This window comes from Mytilus galloprovincialis, chromosome 13 (genome assembly GCF_965363235.1).
Source record: "Mytilus galloprovincialis chromosome 13, xbMytGall1.hap1.1, whole genome shotgun sequence".
NCBI classification, from domain to species: domain Eukaryota; kingdom Metazoa; phylum Mollusca; class Bivalvia; order Mytilida; family Mytilidae; genus Mytilus; species Mytilus galloprovincialis.
Window position 1 is genome coordinate 5,571,537 of NC_134850.1, and position 25,698 is coordinate 5,597,234.

Genomic DNA, 25,698 nt, shown 5'->3' on the forward strand with positions numbered 1-25,698 from the left:
GTGTACTTGTAGATACTGAAATCAGATCAAAATCCAGTCTGACTAGTAAATGTCTTACTGTATATTGTTATTTTTTCACTTGGTGTAAATTTTCGATTATTTTTGCGTCACAATAAATCCTGCCAATTTAAAAAGTACATATGCAAAGGTATTGATAAAAATTTTGAATCGGCCAAAATAATTACTGCCAAAATATTTTGTATATCTTATTGAATGTATTTCATGAAATTTTACACTAGTGAAATTAACCCACTATTCATTATATTTTCCTATTCATTGATTGAGTGTTTTATTTTTATTTTAAATCTGTACTTAGGTTCACTGTGAATGATTTAAGTGGAGAGAATAAATACTTACTGAATCTAAACATCAGTGTATGTATGGAGTACAGTGGAGCATGTCTGTTGTCTGTTCCTGTGTTTATCAACACCAAGATACCAAAAGAGGATTGTGGGACTGCTAATGCTGGATTTCTTGTTACAGGTATGGGAAAATATGGTCAGCTTAATTTTTCCAAAACAGAACTTAACATCCTTGATTACCTTTGAAAAATTTGATTTTAAATGAATATTAAATTTGATATCTACATTTTCAAAATATTTGTTTATGTGTTCTCAGTAACATGAAAACATAAAAGGAAAAAAACTATCTGGAGCAGATAAAGGCTGAAAAAGACCAAAATATTGTGCAGCTATATTATGAAAGCGTTCAGGAATTTGCCTGTTTCTATTTTTTGACATTTTCTCCTTTTTTTTCAGAATGTTTTATTTACCTGATTCATTGATTTTGCCACCTTTTGTACTGTCACCTATGTATAAGTATGACACGCATATTAATATCTGATAAAAATATTTACATTTTAGACTTTTCACTAACCAAGTACAAAGATGACAACAATATTAATGGTAGCCTGTCAGCCGTAGAGATAGACAGACTGATCAATGCTCTAGGGATTGCTCCGTTCCTGAGTGATTTATCCTGTAGTAGAACTAGTGCACCTTATAGTGCAGCTGATGCAACGGGCTGGAGTAATGGTATATAACAAATTTCTTGTTCCTGACATTTTTAATTAATTTGTATCATGTTTTTTTCTATGAAGTGAGGTTGTGATTTTAGATTCTAAACAGTGACAGCACAAGACGTACAGAAGGGTTGATAATACAGGCTGGAGTGATGTTATATTTTTTTACAGCCCTTCCTACATTTTTCAATACCTGTATCTAGTAAATAGTTTCATGTAGGTTGGTTTAATACTGCAATCAACAATGAGCAAAATCTTAATTATAAACATTTAAAGGCCCACCATGACAAAATATGTTACTATTTAAAAAGGAAAACTAAACGCAGAATCTACAAGGAAAAAGCATTGTATATTAGACTTTGCCTAAAATTTATATGAAAGGAAGTTTAGAAAGAGGACTTGTCTATTGTTGAACATTGTAGATATCCATGAAATTTTTTGTCAGGTTAACATGTTTAATTTTTTTAAAGTAACATTTTTATTTGTGAATAGCTGAGCAAGTTTTGTTTGAAATAAGATAAGACAACCAGATTATATGTCTTTTTACAGCATGTCCTGCTGCCCTGCCAGTAAGCCTTCCACCCATTGACTCAAGCTTACCCATTACCTGCCACCTGGATGAGACATGTACCAGTATAAGTTGTTGTATGGACATAGCTGAACTGGATAGATCTGTGGAGTTGTATGTTAGGATTAATCTCTGTGATAGGGACTTGACTGCTGGGATTGATAATCTATTTATAGAGAAGAGTTTGATAAACTATGTGTATGAACAGGAAGAAAATGTACAGCTAAGAGGAGTTATTCATCTGGAGTAAGTGTTTCTAGCTTTAGTATAAGTATAAAAGAGGGACGAAAGATACCAAAGGGACAGTCAAACTCAGAAATCTAAAATAAACTGACAACGCCATGGCTAAAAATGAAAAAGACCAACAGACAAACAATAGTACACATGACACAACATAGAAAACTAAAGAATAAACTACATGAACCCCATCAAAAACTAGGGGTGATCTCAGGTGCTCCGGAAGGGTAAGCAGATCCTGCTCCACATGTGGCACCCGTCATGTTTCTTATGTGATAACAAATCCGGTAAATAGTCTAATTCGGTATATAAGTATTTGAGGATTTTTAAAAAGTGGACAATTTGTTTTTAATAAGTTTATGCCATAAATACTTTATATCTTTTTAAAATAAAATGTTAACCCCACTTGATAGTGTGATCGTTTTCAAGTTGAATGTATGAAGTAAGGTTTGATTTTTTTGATAAATTTGTAAATGACAGACTTAAAAAGTGAAAAGTATATACAGCGTAAATGATATTGACTCTTTGTGGTTAGAATCATAAACCTAGTTAAAGCTTCAATGGTTACTGCTCAGACAAAACATTTTTGTGTGTCCACACTTGTTTGATCTTTAAAAACACTTTGCCACCTGTGCTAGATTTCTGAATATACACTGTAGTACCATTATATTTATTTATTTCAGTTTTACAATGGATGACTTATCTGCTGAGAACCAATATTTACTAACAGTCAACACCAGTGTTTGTTTTGAGGCTAATTCTGCCTGTAATTTGTCTGTACTTCTGTTAGAGGATATGAGACTTCCCAAACTACCGTGTGACCAGCAGACGACAGTTGTACAACAAAGTAAGTGTTTGTTTTGAGGCTAATTCTGCCTGTAATTTTTCTGTACTTCTGTTAGAGGATATGAGACTTCCCAAATTACCATGTGATCAACAGACGACAGTTGTACAACAGAGTAAGTGAGATGTGTAACAACATCATGTCAAATTCTTTACATTTCTCCGGTTTATTAAGATAAGAAGATAGACAACTCTCCACTAAAGACTAAATGGCATAGTAATAAGCTTATTCCCAGCGACATTTAAGATTTGGTACTGGAAAGAAATTTTGTGATCTCAAATTGAAGACTAGGTTATTACTTATTTTCTCAGACTTTGAAAAACTTAACATAAGGTATTTAAAAGATTTTATCTATTTACAATAGATAGTTAATCATACTTTTCTATTTACAGATTTCTCAGTTTATCAGACTTTTCTAATTATTGATTTCTCAGTTTATCATTCTCTATATTTTTTAGATTTCTCCTATACTTCCTGGGTAAATGACCATGGATTAAATGTATCTGTTCCCCTGTCTACCTCCATGTCTGACTTGTTACTAGAGGAGCTAGGTATTGCAGAGTACATGGAACCATCCATGTGTGACAGGGGTACCAGTCCATATAGTCCGTCTGCCACAGGATGGAACTCAAGTAAGATATCAGCTACAGATCAGTCATAAGTTGGGATGTTTTTTGGAATCATAACGTGCCATGAAGATCTTCACTTTACTGTAAATTCAGAAATTATTGCATGCATTTATTATTGCAATTTTAATTTTTGCAATACTGAGAAAAATCATGTTTAATTTAAATTATAAAAATTCAAAATGGCAAGTTTAGATTCTGCCGATTATAACCCTGTTGCATTTTCGTAATAATAAATACATCTCAATTATTTCTGATTTTACAGTATTTGATATTAGAGTAGAGGAACATAAAGTCAACAGTACATACATGTTGAAATTCACTTCAGTTTCCTAAGAGCATTTAGACTATTGATAGTCTGCAATAAAACCTATGACACACATCGTTTTATAGTCAGAATAGAAGTTATATATTTTATTTAATATTCAGTAAAAAAATTATTTCTAATTGATATATTATTATAATGCAATGTTGATTGCCATTGAGACAACTATCCACCAAAGATCAAATGAAGTGGTAGTTAACATATAGAGGCAACTGTTTGGCCTTCAACAATGAGAAAACTCCATACCATATATATATTTTACCAGCTATAAAAGCCCCAGGATTATGGATGAAAAATGTGAAACAATCCAATTAGTTCCAATTTTTTTGTTATTATGTTCTTTTAAATTTTTAACTAGTTAGCTTAAAATTTTATTTTATTACATCAATCTAATAAATATTTTTATCTGTTTTAGCCTGCCCAGAATCTGTATCCCTTCAACCAATCACAGACCCAGTAACCTGTCACATGATGGAGTCCTGTACTGCTGTCGACTGCTGTGTTGACATGACACAGATTGGCAGATCCTTCCATTTCTTCCTCCATCTTGATAACTGCTACAAAAGACTCAAAGTGGGAATTGAAAATTACTTCATTGACATTGCTTATATGAATTTTGAATTTGGTAAGTGTAAACGGCTATAAATTGTTAAGTTTGAAATATTTTATGTTTGTCAACTCATCAAAAATCTCAATGTCAGATATTATATATAGGATTTTTTAAGTAATTAGTTATTAAAGTGTTAATAAAATTCAGAATGTTTAAACCATGGAATCAAGTTCCCATATTTTTTGTTGTTTTTATTGCTGTTTTTGTTTTATATATTTTCAACATTTCAGAAATAGGTATGAAAAAAACCAAGGAGGCAATTAAAATCATAAAGTTTAATTGCAGCAGTATTATGTTGTACTGAAAATATTAAAAAGTAGAACTGATGCTTAAATTTATTAGTTTACAGTGAATATGAAATTATTTTAGTACTAAAAGTAAATACAAGCATTAAAAATGTATGATTTTTTTTTTATTTAACTAATAAATAAGAAAGAAATTTATGTTTCAGGGACTGTTAAACAAATGAAAGTGAGCGATATTATCCATTTGGAGTAAGTATTCAGATAATTATTATTACTTACTGGCTGTCAATCATTAGGTTACCAGCAATCATTTGTCTACTGCAGATTCAAAATTATTTTTGGCATACAAAGTTTCAACAAAATAAAAATTTGTAGGGCTTGTATGAAATCCATCTTTTAAAAAGAAATTTATATTAATAAACAATAAAACTAAGTATCCATGCAAATGCAATTTAGAAATAACACAACCCTTCAACACTTTACTTATAGACTTGTATTCACAATAAGTCTTTAAAGATTAGATTAGAAAAGTGATATTTTATAATCTCATCAGCCTAATATTTTACATTTCTAAAAAAAAAAATGGTTGTTAAATAAAAAAAATTATTATTTCATGTGAGTGGAATTTATATTATTTCAATATTTTTGATGAAAATTAAAAATTGATGACCAAGATGATAATCTTGAATCTCTATTTAAAAAAATGTTAAAAATTGAAAGATTGGTTTAATTTAATTTAATTTAAACAAAATTTTATTCAAATAAATTGAATTGGATTGGGCAACAGGCATAGCCTATGTAAGCCCTCTCCACAAAAGAAAGATTGGTATGACACATTTCTTACAAACATAAACTTATTTAGTAAATGTAAATGATATTGACCACTTTTCAAAATTTTCAGACGTTAAGCAACCAACAATCAATCAATCAATCAAAATTTTCAACCAATCAGAAGACGTGTTACATCTAACATTAAATTATTTTCCAGGTACGTCATTGAGGATCTGTTTGCTGCTAAGGAATACCTTGTCAACATGACCATCAGTGTCTGTCTGGAGTTTGATCAGCCGTGTACAGTCAGTACAATCGTACTCTCCAACAGTTATCTCCCCATACAAGACTGTAGTTATAACACAGATTCTAATAGTTTATCTGTATCTGAATATCTTGGTAATAAAGGACTCTCTACAAGCCACAATCTAAGTAGTGCTGTAATCTCACAGGTTCTGGAGAGGCTCGATGTGGCTGAGTACCTACAGGAGGTACAATGTGACAGGAGTGGATCTGTTTACACACCACAGACATCTACTGGCTGGAAAATAGGTAATTTATTAGCATGAAAAAATAAATATAAGATTTGTTATGGGTGCCAATGAGAGAAACCTCCACCACAAACCAACTAGCCTAAAAGCTAGCAACTATAGGTTACCTACAGCCTTCAACAATGATCAAAATCAATACCCTATCTGTAGCAAATCCAGGGGAAGGTCTGGTGTTGGAACCACTCTTTTTTTTTATCCATCAATGATTTTGAATGGGGACATATGGTTGGAACCCATCTTTTTGAAAATGCGTTGATCTGCCCCTGCACAATTAGCAACTATGAATTTGAAAGATTCAGACATGACATATATAAAACAAGTCAAATGACAAAAATCAAACTGCCTACAGTGTATGTACAAAACAGAAAAAAAATATACCATTATATAAATATATTTTACACATTCCAAACTAAAAGACAAATTGAAAGAGTTGATATTACTTTGCTTCATAAAAAAGAATGGCCAACGTAGATACAAGTATCTTGTCTTAGGGAGGGATAAATCCTACTTTGTAAAGAATCACTCTGATTCAAACAAAAAATTCTCTGAAACTGATATTATCAAGATGCTTGATTTCTTGATTGACAACATATTTGTTACGTTCGGAGGACGTGTTTTTCAACAGACTGTCGGCATTCCAATGGGAACAAACTGTGCCCCTCTACTCGCCGACTTGTTTCTTTATTATTATGAGGCTGACTTCATGCAGGAACTTCTTAGGAAGAAAGATAAGAAGTTAGCAATATCCTTTAACTCTACTTTCCGCTATATAGATGATGTTCTTTCACTAAACAATTCAAAATTTGGTGACTATGTGGAACGCATCTATCCAATCGAACTAGAGATAAAGGATACTACAGATACAGTTAAGTCGGCTTCATATCTTGACTTACATCTAGAAATTGACAATGAGGGTCGGTTGAAAACAAAACTTTACGACAAAAGAGATGATTTCAGCTTTCCAATTGTGAACTTTCCATTTCTAAGTAGCAACATTCCAGCAGCACCTGCATACGGGGTATATATCTCCCAATTGATACGATATTCCCGTGCTTGCATTTCCTATCATGATTTTCTTGATAGAGGTTTGCTGCTCACAAGGAAGCTATTAAACCAAGAGTTCCAAATGGTGAAGTTGAAATCATCCCTTCGTAAATTTTAAGGACGCCATCACGAGTTGGTTGACCGTTATGGAATAACCGTTTCACAAATGATATCGGATATGTTCCTTACGTCGTAACTACAATCCCCTTCCCTTTCATGAATATGACCTACCGAATTAGACTATTTACCGGATTTTTAATAACTTCAGCAACACGACGGGTGCCACATGTGGAGCAGGATCTACTTACCCTTCCGGAGCACCTGAGATCACCCCTAGTTTTTGGTGGGGTTCGTGTTGTTTATTCTTTAGTTTTCTATGTTGTGTCGTGTGTACTATTGTTTTTCTGTTTGTCTTTTTTATTTTTAGCCATGGCGTTGTCAGTTTGTTTTAGATTTATGAGTTTGACTGTCCCTTTGGTATCTTTCGTCCCTCTTTTATGATCTCACTTTTTAGCTCACCTGGCCTAAAGGGCCAAATGAGCTTTTCTCATCACTTTGCGTCCGGCGTCGTCCGGCGTCGTCGTCGTCCGTCGTCGTTAACTTTTATAAAAATCTTCTCCTCTGAAAATACTAGGCAAAATTTAATCAAACTTGGTCACAATCATCATTGGGGTATTTAGTTTAAAAATTGTGTCCGGTGACTCGGTCAACCAATCAAGATGGCCGCCATGGCTAAAAATAGAACATAGGGGTAAAATGCAGTTTATGGCTTATAACTCAAAAACCAAAGCATTTAGAGCAAATCTGACCGAGGTTAAATTGTTTATCATGTCAAGATCTATCTGCCCTGAAAATATCAGATGAATTGAACAACCCGTTGTTGGGTTGCTGCCCCTGAATTGGTAATTTTACGGAAATTTTGCTGTTTTTGGTTATTATTTTGAATAATATTGTAGATAGAGATAAACAGTAAACAGCAATAATGTTCAGCAAAGTAAGATTTACAAATAAGTCAACACGACCGAAATGGTCAGTTGACCCCTTTAGGAGTTACTGCCCTTTATAGTCAATTTTTAACATTTTTCATAAATTTTTGTAAATTTTTAGAAAATATTTTCCACTGTAATTACTGGGCCAAGTTCATTATAGATAGAGATAATTGTAGCAACAAGAATTTTCAGTAAAGTAAGATGTACAAACACATCACCATCATCAAAACACAATTTTGTTATGAATTTATCGGTGTCCATTGTTTAATATGCACATAGACCAAGGTGAGCGACACAGGCTCTTGAGAGCCTCTAGTTTTAATCATCCAAAAAGAGTCACATCTATAACTGTATTCAAAAGATAGACTGAGAACATCAGTTATGTTTTACTTTGAGTGAAGCATAATCATATATTTAAAACATGATAATGGATATTAAGTATACAAAAACACTACTGCTTTGTAGTATGAGAAAAATACTTTATTTTAGACATAATTTTCATAATTCTGATCTTTACTATTGTTTCAGATTGTGGAGAATCTATTGGTACCGTCACTACTCTATCAGGACCAATCTCTTGTAATGTACCTACCCAATGTTCAGCAGTGTCATGTTGTGTCTACATAGACTTTCTTCAGAGGTCATTTCACGCTTCAGTGGATATTGACCCGTGTGATAAGAAGTTTATGATCAGTATAGATGACCTTCAGCTTGACCTGTGTTACTTGAAATATCAATGGGGTACGTAAATCTGATTTGATACTATAAGTTTAGAGATTATTGTATGCATTTATAACTGTGAATCTGCAACCATTTGCAAAATGATAAAAGTCAAATTAATGCAAATTTTGTGAATGAATATGATTGAAAGTTTTATATATTGAAGTCATTTTGTGGAAAATATTTTGTAATGATTTTTTGTTGTAGACATTTCTTCATTATTCAAAAAGTTGGATATAAGTTATTATAGTGAGTATGAAAATTATAGTATTCACAAGTGTGCAAAATTTTTAAAGTAAGTATAAGGAGATGAATTTAACAGAGGAATTTTTCTTTTTTAAATTGGGATCAGATAGAGTGAAAATTTATAATTTATTTTTCAAATATTTTTAGGTAAAAAGGACAGATTTAAGCTGATGGATATGTACATTATTGAGTATGTATATAATTTAAATTAAGAAAAAGAAGTCAGTCATTATATTTGTTCCATTGCTTACTACGAATTTTCCAAATTAGTAAACTTAAAAGAAGAAAAAAGGAGTCTAGGTTAGGGAAGCTTATTAACATCATAGATCAGTTTCTGCTCTTCGTTTAGCACCTGTCGTGTCAAATATTCATGTCAAAATACATGCAATTCAAATTCTGAATTTACACTACACAGAACAACGAAGAGAAATAGTACAGAGCAATTCCAGCCATACATTTAAAAAAAAAAAAATTTTGGTCAATATAATTTTTGTTGTAACTATAAATTGATTTGGAACCCATAGTCTATATAAAAAGAAGATGTGGTATGATTGCCAATGAGACAATGCTCAACAGGAGACAAATGACACAGAAATTAGCTATAGGTCACTGTACTGACTAACAATGAGCAAAGCCCATACTGCATAGTCAGCTATAAAAGGACCTGAAATCACAAATGTGAATCATTAAAAACAAGAAAACTAACAGCCAAATTAATGTACAAAAAAAAATGAATGAAAACCAAATATGTAACACAGCAACAAACGACAACACATGAATTACAGGCTCTGGACCTGGGACAGGCACATACATACAGAATGTGGCAGGGTTGAACATGTAAGCTGGATCCCAACCTCCCTCTAACCTGGGACAGTGGTGTATAAACAATACAACATTAGAATTAACTATAAAAATCTACTTCTGTTTCAGTTTTGTGATAGACCACACACGCTCGGTCAGACAGTTTAAAGTAGATATGAACATCAGTATCTGGTTTGACAACACTTCACCAGCATACAGTTGGCAGATTATGAAACAAAACATACTTACATACACTCAGTGTGACTTCAATACAGACTTTGGAACAGCAGGTATAGTTAAATAGGAATTTAGGAAATACATTAAAAATAAGCATGCAACTGTGTAATTAATCTTGCCAGATAGACTTGTTTGAAATGATATTTTGTAATATATTTTTGCTTCAGATTAAAAGTCGAAGGAAAACATATAAAACTTGTTCTAATTTTCTTGATTTATTTTCTGAAGAAACATTCCCCCCCCCTGGGTTTACCGTTATCATGTTTCTACCAAATTTAATAAATAGCTCAGGAAAATACTGTAAAATCAGAAATTATTCTGTTCTTTTATAATTGGAATTTTTGAAAAATGTACAAATGTGAGATTAATTATTGCATTCTCATTAAAAAATGTTAATATTGAATTTAGAAAACAATGTCTTATTTTTGCAATACTTATCCAGTGGCATTATTCACATTAAACAAAAACATTGTCATTATTTCTGAATTGACTGTATATTGATTGTTTGTCATAAAAATATTGTTAACATTTTCTTTTATTTGCAGGTTTCTCCCTGACAACATGGTACACATCCCAGGGACTGACATATCCTCAAACTCTGACCCAGCTTCAGTCTTCTAAACTCTTACAAGAGTTAGGCATTGGTGACCTCATTTCAGATGAACAATGTCAAAGGTCAAGTTCTATGTATAGCCCATCAACGGATGGATGGAAGAAAGGTTTGTTTTATTAGATTGTATGTCTCTGTGAGATATGAATAAAAGGAGTGGGGCTCACGTCAACAGACCTAGGACTTTATTTAAAATTTTTATACTGTGGATTCAGTTATTTTCGTTAGATACTAATTTTCATGGATTTCGTTGGTACAGGTACTGACTTACAAATTTTGTAAAGGAATGTATGCAGACTTTGCCAAAACCAAAAAATTTAAAATCCAAAGATATGGAAGTTTTCTCCAATCCACGAAAATTGGTGCCAACGAAAAATAAATGAATCCACAGTAGGGATATTGAACATAGATGAGACCCTTCAAATTTGGATATTTTCTATAAAAAAAATAGCATTTTCTGTGTAAAAAAAGATTGTTTCAAAGACAAATTTAGAAAGTACATAACATTATTTATAGGTCATAACACAAATATTTCCAACTTTGTATGGTTTCAGTGGAGTTGCAACTCAATGAAATCAGTCTCATCCTTTAGTTTTATTAGGTTAATTACACCTTATGTAAGAATCCGGGGTTTTGATTGGTTAATAGCCAGTGTATTTTTCACCAATTTACTGTTATTAAATGAAAATCGTTCATTTTTAACGCCGCCGGGGTTTTACTAAAAGGATATGCCTTTTTTACCCTCTCTGCCGTGGTATTTGCTAAAAAATACTCGATCCGACTGGACGCTTGTAACGTCACGATCATCAATGCGTTTTAGTACATTAACATTCGGTGTAATTAAACAGATATATCATGTTATTGAGGGGTATTTGCGAAAAATACCAGTCTTGAGAATGAATTTCCCTCGCCTTACGGCTCGTGAAATTTAACATTCTCTCGACTGGTATTTTTCGCAAATACCCCTCCTTAATATGATATATCTGTTCAATAGATACTAACAATATTTCTGAAAATTTAGAAGGTAACAAAGGGATTATGAGAAAATATTTGCTGAGGAAAAAGGAAGAATATTTTGAGCATTTGGTCCTGATGCGCTTAAAATCCCCCGTTAAGATATTGAAATGTTGGTAGGTATGAAAATGATAACGATTGTTTTTGTGCTGACAATTATTATATTCCTTTATATCTTCTAATTATTTATATAAGATCTTTGCATTATATAAAATCATTATTCTTGCTTCAGATTGTGTATTGGATGTTACCACTGAAACCTTGCACTCATCCACGACCTGTGTTGTCAAGGATACCTGTTCCGCTGTGGATTGTTGTACAGATGTGGATTTCCTCAACAGACCGTTCAACACGTTTCTGTATTTAGATCCATGTGACCTGACGTTCATCATTGGAATAGAAAATTTTGTTTTTAATGCAAGTTTGACGTCTGACCCAAATTTTGAATTTGGTAAGTGAAATATAGGCAATGCCTTGTACCATGATTAAGTTTTATGACTTGCGATGAAGAAAAAAATTGATGGATCTTCTCTTAAAAACTTGACTTTTTGTTTCAAAGCTAATTTTTGTTGTTGATTAATTTGAAGTGAAAAAAAATTAATTGAAAATAAAAAATATGATGATGAAAGCAATTTGGAACTAAATGGTTTGCATTTGTTAAATTGTGATTTAAAGTAGTTAACTCATAGTTTTGAATTTTAGGTGTTGAAAAGCAGTTTAACTTGAAAGGAGTGGTTAGGCTGACGTAAGTGTTTTGATCATATAAAAATACTGCTATCAAATAAGTCTAAATCTAGAAAATTTTAAACTTAACAGTTCATGTTGTGAATATACCTGAAATATTTGCCACTGGATGTTAAGCATACAACAATCAATCTATCAATCTTGATGTGTCAGTTCCCAGAGGATATATATGTCTAGCTTGTCATATATCAGAACCATATAGTCTGGTCTTATGGTAGACAGAAATTATATAACAGAAGATGTGATATAAGACATAAGATTAGATTAAGTTAGTAGCTATAGCTTATGGTTAGGTCATTTTGTCATAAATTATACATATTTTAAAATGATCTGGAATTGAATCACCAAGGTATTTCCTTGCACCATGTTCATATACAGGGTATTCTAATATGACGTGCTTCTTTAGCTTTGTAAAGAAACCATACTTTATCATCCAATAAAATTAGTTTACACATGCGTATATTGACTACGACAGAAAAATTTATTTTATCAACTTGGTATACGCATTTAATGTATTTCATTAACTTTATTAACAATGCTACAATAACCAGCGGAACATTTACAATTAATTAAGTAAATAAAGATCGACCTACCCGATTCTCCTTGTGCGTCCACAGCCATTGACAACTGACTTGAAAATGTGCGTGTCAGAAATTGACCTCAAAGAAAAAGACGTTCAATTATAACTTTTCTGTTATATTGTGACACAACTATTGTTTAAGTTAATAAATTTGTTAATTTCTGTTTCAATTTTGAATTTTAGAAATACAACTTTGCTATCGCTCTGGCAAAAATAATCACAAATATAATGCCTACCCATGTTAAAACTACAATAAAGTATAGCTGGCATCAATTATTTCTTAAACACTATAATTCTATGCAATGCATAATACATAATGCTAAACTTATAACCAACACTAACTAGAGGCTCTAAAGAGCCTGTGTCGCTCACCTTGGTCTATGTGAATATTCAACAAAGGACACAGATGGATTCATGACAAAATTGTGTTTTGATGATGGTGATGTGTTTGTAGATCTTACTTTACTAAACATTCTTGCTGTGTACAATTATCCCTATCTATAATGATTGGCCCAGTAGTTTCAGTGGAAAATGTTAGTAAAAATTTACTAATTTTATGAAAATTGTTAAAAATTGACTATAAAGGGCAATAATTCCTTAGGGGGTCAATTGACCATTTTGGTAAGGTTGACTTATTTTTAGGTCTTACTTTGCTGTAAATTATTGCTGTTTCCAGTTTATCTCTATCTATAATAATATTCAAGATAATGTTACGGTTTAGGGTATAGGCTGTAGGTTTGTATATACGACTCTATCGGGCTACTCAGTAAACACTCATTTCTATTTACGCGTTCGTCGTTTACTGTTAGCCAACGCGTATACAAAGACATTTGATGAACATTGTGTATACTTATATATTGTTATTGTATGTAAATATTGTTAGTAAGGTATCTGGGAAAAATAGTATAGAGTTCGTCTTCATTGTTTGACCATGGGGGTCCCCTGACTGAACGACTGTTCCCACCTTCTGTTTACCCTTATTTCACACGTTCCTGCTTTATTACCTTGTTATTTTATTAGCGTTAGGCATATATATTGTAACCGGAGCCCAGACATGCTAAGAGTAAGCTTAGATAAGTCCCGTTTGTCCATTTCCTGACTCGACAGAATGTCAACATTCGGATCGCCGCCATTTGCATCACTATGTTTATTGACGTCAGTGACCTAATGACCTGAGATAAGCATCCAATCAGCATAACGTAATTTGCCCACCATCTCCATAGGGGCACGAGACGTTGGTGGGACAGAGATATAAAAGCAAGTGCACAACAGTCTTCAAATAGACTGCGGCCCGCTACCAGGGCAGTCACTCCTGATACCAAGGAAACTTACCAAAGGCAAAGCAAACCAAAAGTGCCGCAGTCGATGCAATACATGTACCTTTGCATCCCCGTTGGATAAATGGACCAAACCATAATTGACCTAGATGTTTTACTATGTTTACTACGGTGTTGACAAACGATTAACGTACCGAAAAGGGGGGTCTCTGTATATTTTATTAAGTGTTCTGTTGGGTTTTCATGTAATTTATACTTGGAATAGTATTGAATGTTTTGTATATAATAAATTGTGAAGCTTTATTAATCTTGTTATCTGTTGTACATGTAGTTAGTAAGTCAATGTAAATGAGTTTCTGTGCTACCATATTTAGACCAGTGTCTTAACTGTTTTGCCTGCTACGCTACCATAGCCTTGACCATTTTGCCAGCTACGCTACCAGTATAACTCGACACCAGAGTTGACAGTTCTATATCAGAATTTACCAGAAATATAGTAACCACTGTGCTAACCTCATCATAATATCTTTTAATTTTGGGACACCCCCGTCCCGTAACAATAATAACAAAAAAAGGCAAAATTTCCTTAAAATTACTAATTCAGGGGCAGCAACCTAACAACCAGTTGTCCAATTCATCTGAAAATTTTAGAGCAGATAGATCTTGACCTGATAAACAATATCAACCCCTTATCAGATTTGCTCTAAATTCTTTGGGTTTTGAGTTATAAGCCAAAAACTGCATTTTACCCCTATGTTCTATTTTTAGCCATGGTGGCCATCTTGATTGGTTGGCCCGGTCACCAGACACAATTTTTAAACAAGATACCCCAATGATGATTGTGGCCGAGTTTGATTTTATTTGGCCCAGTAGTTTCAGAGGAGAAGATTTTTGTAAAAGATAACTAAGATTTACGAAAAATGGTTAAAAATTGACTATGAAGGGCAATAACTCCTAAAGGGGTCAACTGACCATTTTGGTCCTGTTGACTTATTTGTAAATCTTACTTTGCTGAACATTTTTGCAGTTTACAGTTTATCTCTATCTATAATAATATTCAAGATAATAACAAAAAAGGGTAAAATCTACTTAAAATTACCAATTCAGGGGCAGCAACCTAACAACCAGTTGTCAAATTCATCTGAAAATTTTAGAGCAGATAGATCTTGACCTGATAAACAATTTAACCCAGATTTGTCTGATTTGCTCTAAATGCTTTGGTTTTTGAGTTGTAAGCCAAAAACTGTGTTTTACCCCTATGTTCTATTTTTAGCCATGGAGGCCATCTTGGTTGGTTGGCGGGGTCACTGGACAAACAATTTTTAAACTAGATGCCCCAATGATGATTGTGGCCAAGTTTGATTTTATTTGGCCCAGTAGTTTCAGAGGAGAAGATTTTTGTAAAAGTTAACCACGACGGACAACAGACGAAGGACGACGACGGACGCCAAGTGATGAGAAAAGCTCACTTGGCCCTTTGGGCCAGGTGAGCTAATAAAAGTTTTAAGCCCCCCCTTTTCAAGACACAATGGAATAAAATAATATTTCTCAAGAATAACTGCTTTTCATGGTGGTTAAAAAGAATTATTTTAAACAATATTACTGAAGCATTAAAGCTTTTCTTGGTGGTTAAATAAAGCATTTTCTTATTACAGTTACAAAATAGAAGATTTATCCGTAGAGAGACAGTACAGAGTTAGTCTGAGAGTCAGGATCTGTTTTGAGGATACCACACCACTGAACTGTATGATAGAATTTAATGTATTTGACGACTCTCTTGTTCCCAAGAAACAGTGCTCATGGAATGCAGGATTCTCAGATCCAGGTATAGTAAATTTTTCACAGCAAATGAAATAAACTTTTTAGTAGGTTTATTAATTATTTAAAATACATGAAAAAATGGTATCATCTACACCAAAATTAATTCAACAGATAAGTTTTAGACTCTTTTTGCAGGTGATCTTAAATTGAATGCCTTATTTCTGTTTCGCATCTATATTAAGCAAATTTTTCATATCAATTGTTTCCTCTTTTGAAATATTTCACTATTTGTTATCATTGGGCCTTTTATAGTTACTAAAACTATACTTAAAACTTTTGTTGTTCACATGTTTTGTTTACAAAGTTTTACATGCAATTTCAACAGAAGTAAAGATTCAGCACATTGTTGAATTAACAATATAGAATTAAGGATGTTTGCTGCTCAGTTTCAAAATAAATAAATTTCCATAAAACTGCCCTTGCAAGAATCTATTGGGATATCCTAGGATATCCCAGGACCTTCCTGGGATTTCCTGGGATATTTTCTTGGGATATCCCAGGACTTCCTGAAATGAAATTTCAAGACTTTTCAGGAATTTTAGGGAGAGTATTGGAACAGGATTTCCTGGGATATCCCAGGAAATCCTGAACCTAAAAGCATAGGACCAACTGGGACATTTCAGGACTTTTCAGGAATAGTAAACCTGAAATATCCCAGGGTTGTCCTGAGAAGTCCCAGGGTTTCCGGACTTTTCAGGACTAGTAAACCTGAAATATCCCAGGATTGTCTTGAGAAGTCCCAGGTTTAAAAAACTATTCAGGACTTGTTAACATGTAAATTATTTTAATATTGTCCTGAGAACTCCTGGGATGTCCTGGGATATTTCAAGACATACCAAAATTTTTTAAAAAAAGCCACGGGGATAACATGGACTCTTATCCTTTGAATCTATAAAAAGACAGTATTCATTCTTCGGACTTTTTTTCTTCGCAGCACATTTGATGGCATTTTCAAAATCAAATCACTTGAAAACAAATTTATTTTCTATAGTACAGTCACTGTTTTGTTCATTGTTAGCATCTTCTATTCTCTACAATTTTCCAAAAAGACCTCTTGTCTTGACTAGTTTAAGCTGGTCACATAAATGTATCTTGGCCCTCACAATAGTTTTTATAAATCAAAGCTGCTGGTCTCTAACAGTAAATCTGAAACAAAACAAAAGTTCTGGATCTAAAGTTTGATAAAAAAAAAATATAAATACCAAATATCATGCATTAGTATGTCATAGTATATCAGATTTGTTATGCTTTTTTATTTATTTAAATGAATACATACATGTATATATTTTGTGTATAAATGTACCCTGCCATTTAAAGGACCAAGCCATTTGATTCATTCATATATCATAGACTTTAAAATATCTCCTGACAATTATTTTTAGCATTTTTTTCCTACTCAATCATATATTTAAATTTTTTTAAATTAAACATGTACTATAATAAGTATTCCAGAAGTATGTATCTTAATGAATTAAGCAACTTATTTCAGACATATTGCAGCAAACTGTTTGTGGTATAACTTAATGTGAGTTTTCTCACAGTTCTATGTTCATTAAAGTTTTTTTATATTATTATTAAAAGCATACCTATACCATTTAAATATTTTTTCATTATATGTAATAACAATGTATTTCTAATTCCTTATGATTGTGATGAAAGTAAATCTTATGTAAACATTCTATAACTGTTTTCTTTACTCTTATTGTAACATGCACATATTCAAAATGGTGGAATCTAATGTATTTGTACTTACCAAAAGATATCATCCAAAATGCATGAAATCATCAAATAAATGCTCCTTAAAATCAAAGTCATGTCACCAGAAGAAAACATCTGCACTATTAATATAATGTTAAAATATAGAACTGTTGGAACTTAGTTAATTCCATTTATCTGCATTCATTTTGTGTTTAAGATATACATGATATAAGACATCTTTGCTTGTTGTCCAAGTTCAAATTCTAATTGTGTCAGGGGTTATTTAAGGAGTTAAATTTCTATTTTCTTTGAAAGGTTCCCTGGTTGAATAGATTTAATTTATCTTGAATATTTGATATATATATATATTATAATAAAAAAAAATCCAATTATTGTTTATTTACCATCTTAATGTTTAAAGTTACAATAGTAATTGCAGAAAATGTATAATTTAGCCATATGTGCATGATCCCCTGCATTTGGCCTCACACTTCCTGTCCAGTGTCTACACTAAAATAAATATTAACCAGATGGCACATTTATAAATTTCATTCACTCTGGCTCACATTTCAAAGATAAAGAATTAAAGCATGAAAATTATTTGTGTGTTCATTTAGATACTCGCAATTATATAAATTTAACCTGTTTACAGTTAATCTATTATCTTGGGTATTACATCTATGGTTGTATGATCATGATCTTTAATAGGGCCTTGAAAATAAATAATGTGTAATTAAAAAAAATCATGTTGTGTTGTTACTCATATTTTGGCTTTCCGCATGTGACATGATTTGTGATATGTGAGTTTTGCATTTTCCAAAATTGCATCCTAACATTTTTATCAATATGATCATATACAAGTTGAACTGTGCACAAACAATTCTAGGAACTTTACTTAAATGGAATTGTAAATATACTTAAGTGGAATTCAAATTGCAAAAAAGACTACATGTAAGTTTTGAAAAGAAACCCATATCTTTAAAGTCTTGAAATATCCCAGTAATTCCTGTTCAAATCTAAAGTCCTAAGAATTCTTGAAAAATCAGGATAAACTTGTGTTCATCAAATATTGTAAGTCCTGAAATATCCCCGAAATTCCTGAAACAAATTTAAAGTCTTGGAAATTCCTGAAATATCAGGACAACAGATTTCAGGACTTCATGGGACTTCCTGGGACACTTGAAATTTCAGGATTTACAAAATTACCAGTGCTGGGATTTTTCAGGATGTCCCAGGACTTCCTGGGATATCCTGAAAGACAAGATTTTTTCAGGACACCATTTTGCAGGGGTAGTATATATTGATAGAGGATTAATTGAGGAATCAAAAAAGCAAAAAAAATATAGGGGTCAATGTGCTTGTTTTCGAGATATTAGCCATTGGAATTTTGGCGGGAAAATGTTCTCTCTTGATTTTTCATAGCTTTATCATTGATCAGTTAAAGTTCTCAAAAACTATTAAAAAATAAATAAGATTTTATAAAACTTTTACAAATGGCTTATAATTATACATGTAAAAGATTTATAAAAAGAAAAATGGGGGTTCATGGGCAAATTTTTTTAAGGCATTCAAATGAATAAAACCAGAGGATTTCGAAAATCTGACAAAAATTATAAAAAATGACAAGCAAACATCCTTAAGACGATGTTGTATGATTGCCAATCAGACAACCTTCATTCAGAGACCAAATGATGTAGAAATAAGCCACTAAAGATCACTGTACAGCCTGCAACAGTAAGCAAAACTCATACTGCATACATAGCAAGTACAAAAAGCAAGTTGACAAATGTAAAACAATTCCAATGGAAAAAAAAAATTCCAATGAAAAAAACCCAATTCCAATGAAATGAAAAAGTACATGCAGAATGTAAAACAATTCCAATGAAAAAAAAAATACCAGCTTTATTTATTTACAAAATAAGACTACTACAGTATAAGCATTTAAATGTTTTGTAAATATGTCAGACTTTTTATTTCAGATTTTTCCCTGAGTTCTTTCTTGAGTCCCGACTATACAGTAGGAGATACATTACCAGATGTCAAAGTGACAGAAGTTCTCAATGCCTTAGGAATTGTATCATATGTAGAGTCCAGTCCATGTGACATCTTGTCTGATACATACAGCCCTAATTATAATGGATGGAGAAAAGGTAGAAGTATATGTAGAAATTTAGAAAGCATTGAGCAGTGTTTTTTTTTAAATGAAAAAAGTGAAATGGGGTAAATTCAAAAATTATTGCGATTTTTTTTTAATGCAAAAAAAGTGATAGAATCATGTTGGCATTAATAAAAACTCACATTTATAATTAGAATAGTGATTTTCTTTCATAAAATGTTACAATCACAGATAACAGGGGTGAAGGCCATTATTGGCAAAAAATAAATGCACACATTTATTTCTGAATTTGCAGTAGTTGTTGTAGATATGAATAACTTAATAAAATCATAATTTTGACTTCAGAAATATTGTCGATTTATTTGCGGATTAAGGAATAACAGAACTGTATTTTAAAATGTCAAACGTATCATTGATTTTAGCAAATCTTATTCTTATGGAAAGCAATATTCATAAATGTTTAAGATTGATATTTTATTTTTTGTAGATTGTGATGTTGATGTGACATTTCCCAGTCCTCCCAGCATTCCAAGTTCTGCCATGTGTTCACTACACTCCTCCTGTACATCTGTCGACTGTTGTGTGAAAATTGACTTTCTACAACGTAGATTTAGAGCTTCAGTTGACCTTGACCCTTGTAAGCATGTTCTGACCTTTAGCATTGAGAGGCTACAAGAACAGATCAGTCTGAATGGGTATATGTGGGGTAAGTAATTACAACAGAAAAAGAAAAATAACAAAAATATATCGAAATTCTGAGCAAATTTCATAACGAAAGTCTGTAATCAAATGGCAAAATCAAAAGCTCGAACACATCAAACAAATGGATAACAACTGTCATATTCCATTTATGTGTCAACTAATTTTCTTGTAAGTGGTCAATTCTCTTTTATTTTGTCAATAGCTTTTTAAGTATAAATGATGTGTTGATCAAGCAGAAAGTAGATTCTGAAATTTATAAATTGCCAGAATTGTTTTACTTATATCTTCCATGTATTATTTTTAGGAACCCAGGAAACCAGGACATTAATGAATGTTGTCAAAATTGTGTAAGTTGAAGTTATATTTAGGAGTTACATGTGAAATCTCAATATATAGAAATTACAATTGGTTCCACTTATGTTGAACTTGTTAGAACAAAATGTCCCATTAATACTGTAAACTCAGAAATTATTGTGTTTTTGTCATTTAAGACTAAAATGCATTTTAAACTTTTGATAAATTGAGAAAAATCCTGTTTAATTAAAAATATTGAAAATGCGAGTTTATATTGTTGAATTTTGTCTGGTATTAGTTGTGTAAGATCTACGAACATTATTTTAGAAGATAAAAAACTCTGTTGCATTTTTCGCAATAATAAGAACATCACAATAATTTCAAAATTTACAGTAATACATAATACAAGGGTAACAAAAAGAAATTAAATATTGAACACCTAACAGACCACACTTTACACCATCCACCAACTCCTTAACAGACCACACTTTACACCATCCACCAACTCCTTAACAGACCACACTTTACACCATCCACCAACTCCTTAACAGACCACACTTTACACCATCCAGCAACTCCTTAACAGACCACACTTTACACCATCCACCAACTCCTTAACAGACCACACTTTACACCATCCACCAACTCCTTTGAAAATAGATGTACAAAAAAAACATGAACAGCACATAGTCCCAAATTGGTACAGGAACACAATATGACTGGAGGCTCATACAAAAACCTGCATGATCCATGCAGCTATCACTAGGATTACCACTAACTACAAACAGGCAATGTAAGACAGCATATAATGTAGAAAGAAGGGTTAAAATAATCTCACTACTTTTGGTTGAATACAAGTACCTACAACAAATAAAATTTAATTTTGAAATTTTTGTTCTTTAGATTCACCATCACAGAACAGCCATTGCAGTATGAGATAGATCTAGATATGAGCATATGTTTTGAATTTGGAGGAGCTTGTCACTTCACAATGACTGTGTTCAAAGACACTATCCTACCTAAACAGTTCTGTACAAATGGGACTACGTTCATGGATTCAGGTGAGGGATCAGTTTAAGTTTTTGAAATAATTTTATTAAAATTTGACTACAAAAGGAAGAAAAAGATAAAGTAATAAAAACAATGTGAATTTAATGCTTCAGCCAACTTTCTCTTGAAAAGAAGATGATCTACTGTGGATTCATTTATTTTCGTGGGTACCAATTTTCATGGCTTGACGAACCTGCATTTTCATAGATATTTGATTTAGTGGTTTTGCCAGAATCTTCATACAACCTTATAGATATTTGCAGTTTTTTTAGCATTTGAATTGTAGTTCACTTGAATGATAATTATATATAATGAATCCACAGTTCTATAGTTGTTTTTAAAGTTAAGAACTATGAATTTACATTGCACCCAATATTTAGATTTATTTAGTGTTATAAACATTATAAACAGCCCATATTGTATCGAGAGATTTTTTTTTATTTACAGAATTTTCCTTGTCACAGTTTCTGGAAGATCAGGGTCAAGCCATGGTTTCACCACTACCTTCAGGGATATCTATCACTTTGTTGAATACGTTGAAGGTTACAGAATTCCTACAGGGGACACCTTGTTCCAATTCTGTCTACCCATACACACTCACTAATGGAAGATTTAACAATGGTGAGTACTGTAAAAGCAGAAATTTTCATGGGGGATTTCATTTCGTTTATATCGTGAATAAGAATTATCCCAAAATTAAAACCCCATCGAAAATTTAACTGTATATCTACATTATTTTATGATCTGACAAAATTTTCTTGAAGTGACATTTACATAATTGTTTTCTAAACTTAAAAACCACGAAAATAAATCCCCACGAACTTACTTTTAGATACAAAACCATAAAATTTTAAAAACCATGAAAATAAATCCCCACGAACTTACTTTTGGATACAAAACCATAAAATTTTAAAAACCACGAAAATAAATCCCCACGAACTTACTTTTGGATACAAAACCATAAAATTTTAAAAACCACGAAAATAAATCCCCACGAACTTACTTTTGGATACAAAACCATAAAATTTTAAAAACCACGAAAATAAATCCCCACGAACTTACTTTTGGATACAAAACCATAAAATTTTAAAAACCACGCAAATAAATCCCCACGAACTTACTTTTGGATACAAAACCATAAAATTTTAAAAACCACGAAAATAAATCCCCACGAACTTACTTTTGGATACAAAACCATAAAATTTTAAAAACCACGAAAATAAATCCCCACGAACTTACTTTTGGATACAAAACCATAAAATTTTAAAAACCACGCAAATAAATCCCCACGAACTTACTTTTGGATACAAAACCATAAAATTTTAAAAACCACGAAAATAAATCCCCACGAACTTACTTTTGGATACAAAACCATAAAATTTTAAAAACCACGCAAATAAATCCCCACGAACTTACTTTTGGATACAAAACCATAAAATTTTAAAAACCACGCAAATAAATCCCCACGAACTTACTTTTGGATACAAAACCATAAAATTTTAAAAACCACGCAAATAAATCCCCACGAACTTACTTTTGGATACAAAACCATAAAATTTTAAAAACCACGCAAATAAATCCCCACGAACTTACTTTTGGATACAAAACCATAAAATTTTAAAAACCACGAAAATAAATCCCCACGAACTTACTTTTGGATACAAAACCATAAAATTTTAAAAACCACGAAAATAAATCCCCACGAACTTACTTTTGGATACAAAACCATAAAATTTTAAAAACCACGAAAATAAATCCCCACGAACTTACTTTTGGATACAAAACCATAAAATTTTAAAAACCACGAAAATAAATCCCCACGAATAAAATTTAAAAACCACGCAAATAAATCCCCACGAACTTACTTTTGGATACAAAACCATAAAATTTTAAAAACCACGAAAATAAATCCCCACGAACTTACTTTTGGATACAAAACCATAAAATTTTAAAAACCACGAAAATAAATCCCCACGAACTTACTTTTGGATACAAAACCATAAAATTTTAAAAACCACGCAAATAAATCCCCACGAACTTACTTTTGGATACAAAACCATAAAATTTTAAAAACCACGAAAATAAATCCCCACAAACTTACTTTTGGATACAAAACCATAAAATTTTAAAAACCACGCAAATAAATCCCCACGAACTTACTTTTGGATACAAAACCATAAAATTTTAAAAACCACGAAAATAAATCCCCACGAACTTACTTTTGGATACAAAACCATAAAATTTTAAAAACCACGCAAATAAATCCCCACGAACTTACTTTTGGATACAAAACCATAAAATTTTAAAAACCACGAAAATAAATCCCCACGAACTTACTTTTGGATACAAAACCATAAAATTTTAAAAACCACGCAAATAAATCCCCACGAACTTACTTTTGGATACAAAACCATAAAATTTTAAAAACCACGAAAATAAATCCCCACGAACTTACTTTTGGATACAAAACCATAAAATTTTAAAAACCACGAAAATAAATCCCCACGAACTTACTTTTGGATACAAAACCATAAAATTTTAAAAACCACGCAAATAAATCCCCACGAACTTACTTTTGGATACAAAACCATAAAATTTTAAAAACCACGAAAATAAATCCCCACGAACTTACTTTTGGATACAAAACCATAAAATTTTAAAAACCACGCAAATAAATCCCCACGAACTTACTTTTGGATACAAAACCATAAAATTTTAAAAACCACGCAAATAAATCCCCACGAACTTACTTTTGGATACAAAACCATAAAATTTTAAAAACCACGCAAATAAATCCCCACGAACTTACTTTTGGATACAAAACCATAAAATTTTAAAAACCACGCAAATAAATCCCCACGAACTTACTTTTGGATACAAAACCATAAAATTTTAAAAACCACGCAAATAAATCCCCACGAACTTACTTTTGGATACAAAACCATAAAATTTTAAAAACCACGCAAATAAATCCCCACGAACTTACTTTTGGATACAAAACCATAAAATTTTAAAAACCACGAAAATAAATCCCCACGAACTTACTTTTGGATACAAAACCATAAAATTTTAAAAACCACGAAAATAAATCCCCACGAACTTACTTTTGGATACAAAACCATAAAATTTTAAAAACCACGAAAATAAATCCCCACGAACTTACTTTTGGATACAAAACCATAAAATTTTAAAAACCACGAAAATAAATCCCCACGAATAAAATTTAAAAACCACGCAAATAAATCCCCACGAACTTACTTTTGGATACAAAACCATAAAATTTTAAAAACCACGAAAATAAATCCCCACGAACTTACTTTTGGATACAAAACCATAAAATTTTAAAAACCACGAAAATAAATCCCCACGAACTTACTTTTGGATACAAAACCATAAAATTTTAAAAACCACGCAAATAAATCCCCACGAACTTACTTTTGGATACAAAACCATAAAATTTTAAAAACCACGAAAATAAATCCCCACGAACTTACTTTTGGATACAAAACCATAAAATTTTAAAAACCACGCAAATAAATCCCCACGAACTTACTTTTGGATACAAAACCATAAAATTTTAAAAACCACGAAAATAAATCCCCACGAACTTACTTTTGGATACAAAACCATAAAATTTTAAAAACCACGCAAATAAATCCCCACGAACTTACTTTTGGATACAAAACCATAAAATTTTAAAAACCACGAAAATAAATCCCCACGAACTTACTTTTGGATACAAAACCATAAAATTTTAAAAACCACGCAAATAAATCCCCACGAACTTACTTTTGGATACAAAACCATAAAATTTTAAAAACCACGAAAATAAATCCCCACGAACTTACTTTTGGATACAAAACCATAAAATTTTAAAAACCACGCAAATAAATCCCCACGAACTTACTTTTGGATACAAAACCATAAAATTTTAAAAACCACGAAAATAAATCCCCA

The 25,698-nt window shown here is 31.9% G+C and overlaps 1 protein-coding gene across 1 annotated transcript in view; it reads left to right on the forward strand.

Annotated features, from left to right (window-relative positions):
• Positions 1 to 22,519, forward strand: part of LOC143057370 (uncharacterized) — a 99,152-nt gene extending 76,633 nt beyond the window's left edge. The window contains exons 54-74 of the mRNA XM_076230675.1: positions 317 to 483; positions 864 to 1,034; positions 1,571 to 1,835; positions 2,510 to 2,673; positions 3,129 to 3,302; positions 4,037 to 4,246; positions 4,683 to 4,725; positions 5,465 to 5,799; positions 8,360 to 8,572; positions 8,945 to 8,987; positions 9,728 to 9,888; positions 10,381 to 10,554; positions 11,692 to 11,910; positions 12,162 to 12,204; positions 15,716 to 15,885; positions 19,559 to 19,729; positions 20,183 to 20,401; positions 20,702 to 20,744; positions 21,595 to 21,752; positions 22,189 to 22,362; positions 22,506 to 22,519. Of these exons, the coding sequence (XP_076086790.1) occupies positions 317 to 483; positions 864 to 1,034; positions 1,571 to 1,835; positions 2,510 to 2,673; positions 3,129 to 3,302; positions 4,037 to 4,246; positions 4,683 to 4,725; positions 5,465 to 5,799; positions 8,360 to 8,572; positions 8,945 to 8,987; positions 9,728 to 9,888; positions 10,381 to 10,554; positions 11,692 to 11,910; positions 12,162 to 12,204; positions 15,716 to 15,885; positions 19,559 to 19,729; positions 20,183 to 20,401; positions 20,702 to 20,744; positions 21,595 to 21,752; positions 22,189 to 22,362; positions 22,506 to 22,519 (3,331 nt within the window). The remainder of the gene's footprint in view (positions 1 to 316; positions 484 to 863; positions 1,035 to 1,570; positions 1,836 to 2,509; positions 2,674 to 3,128; positions 3,303 to 4,036; positions 4,247 to 4,682; positions 4,726 to 5,464; positions 5,800 to 8,359; positions 8,573 to 8,944; positions 8,988 to 9,727; positions 9,889 to 10,380; positions 10,555 to 11,691; positions 11,911 to 12,161; positions 12,205 to 15,715; positions 15,886 to 19,558; positions 19,730 to 20,182; positions 20,402 to 20,701; positions 20,745 to 21,594; positions 21,753 to 22,188; positions 22,363 to 22,505) is intronic.
• Positions 22,520 to 25,698: the final 3,179 nt, after the last annotated feature.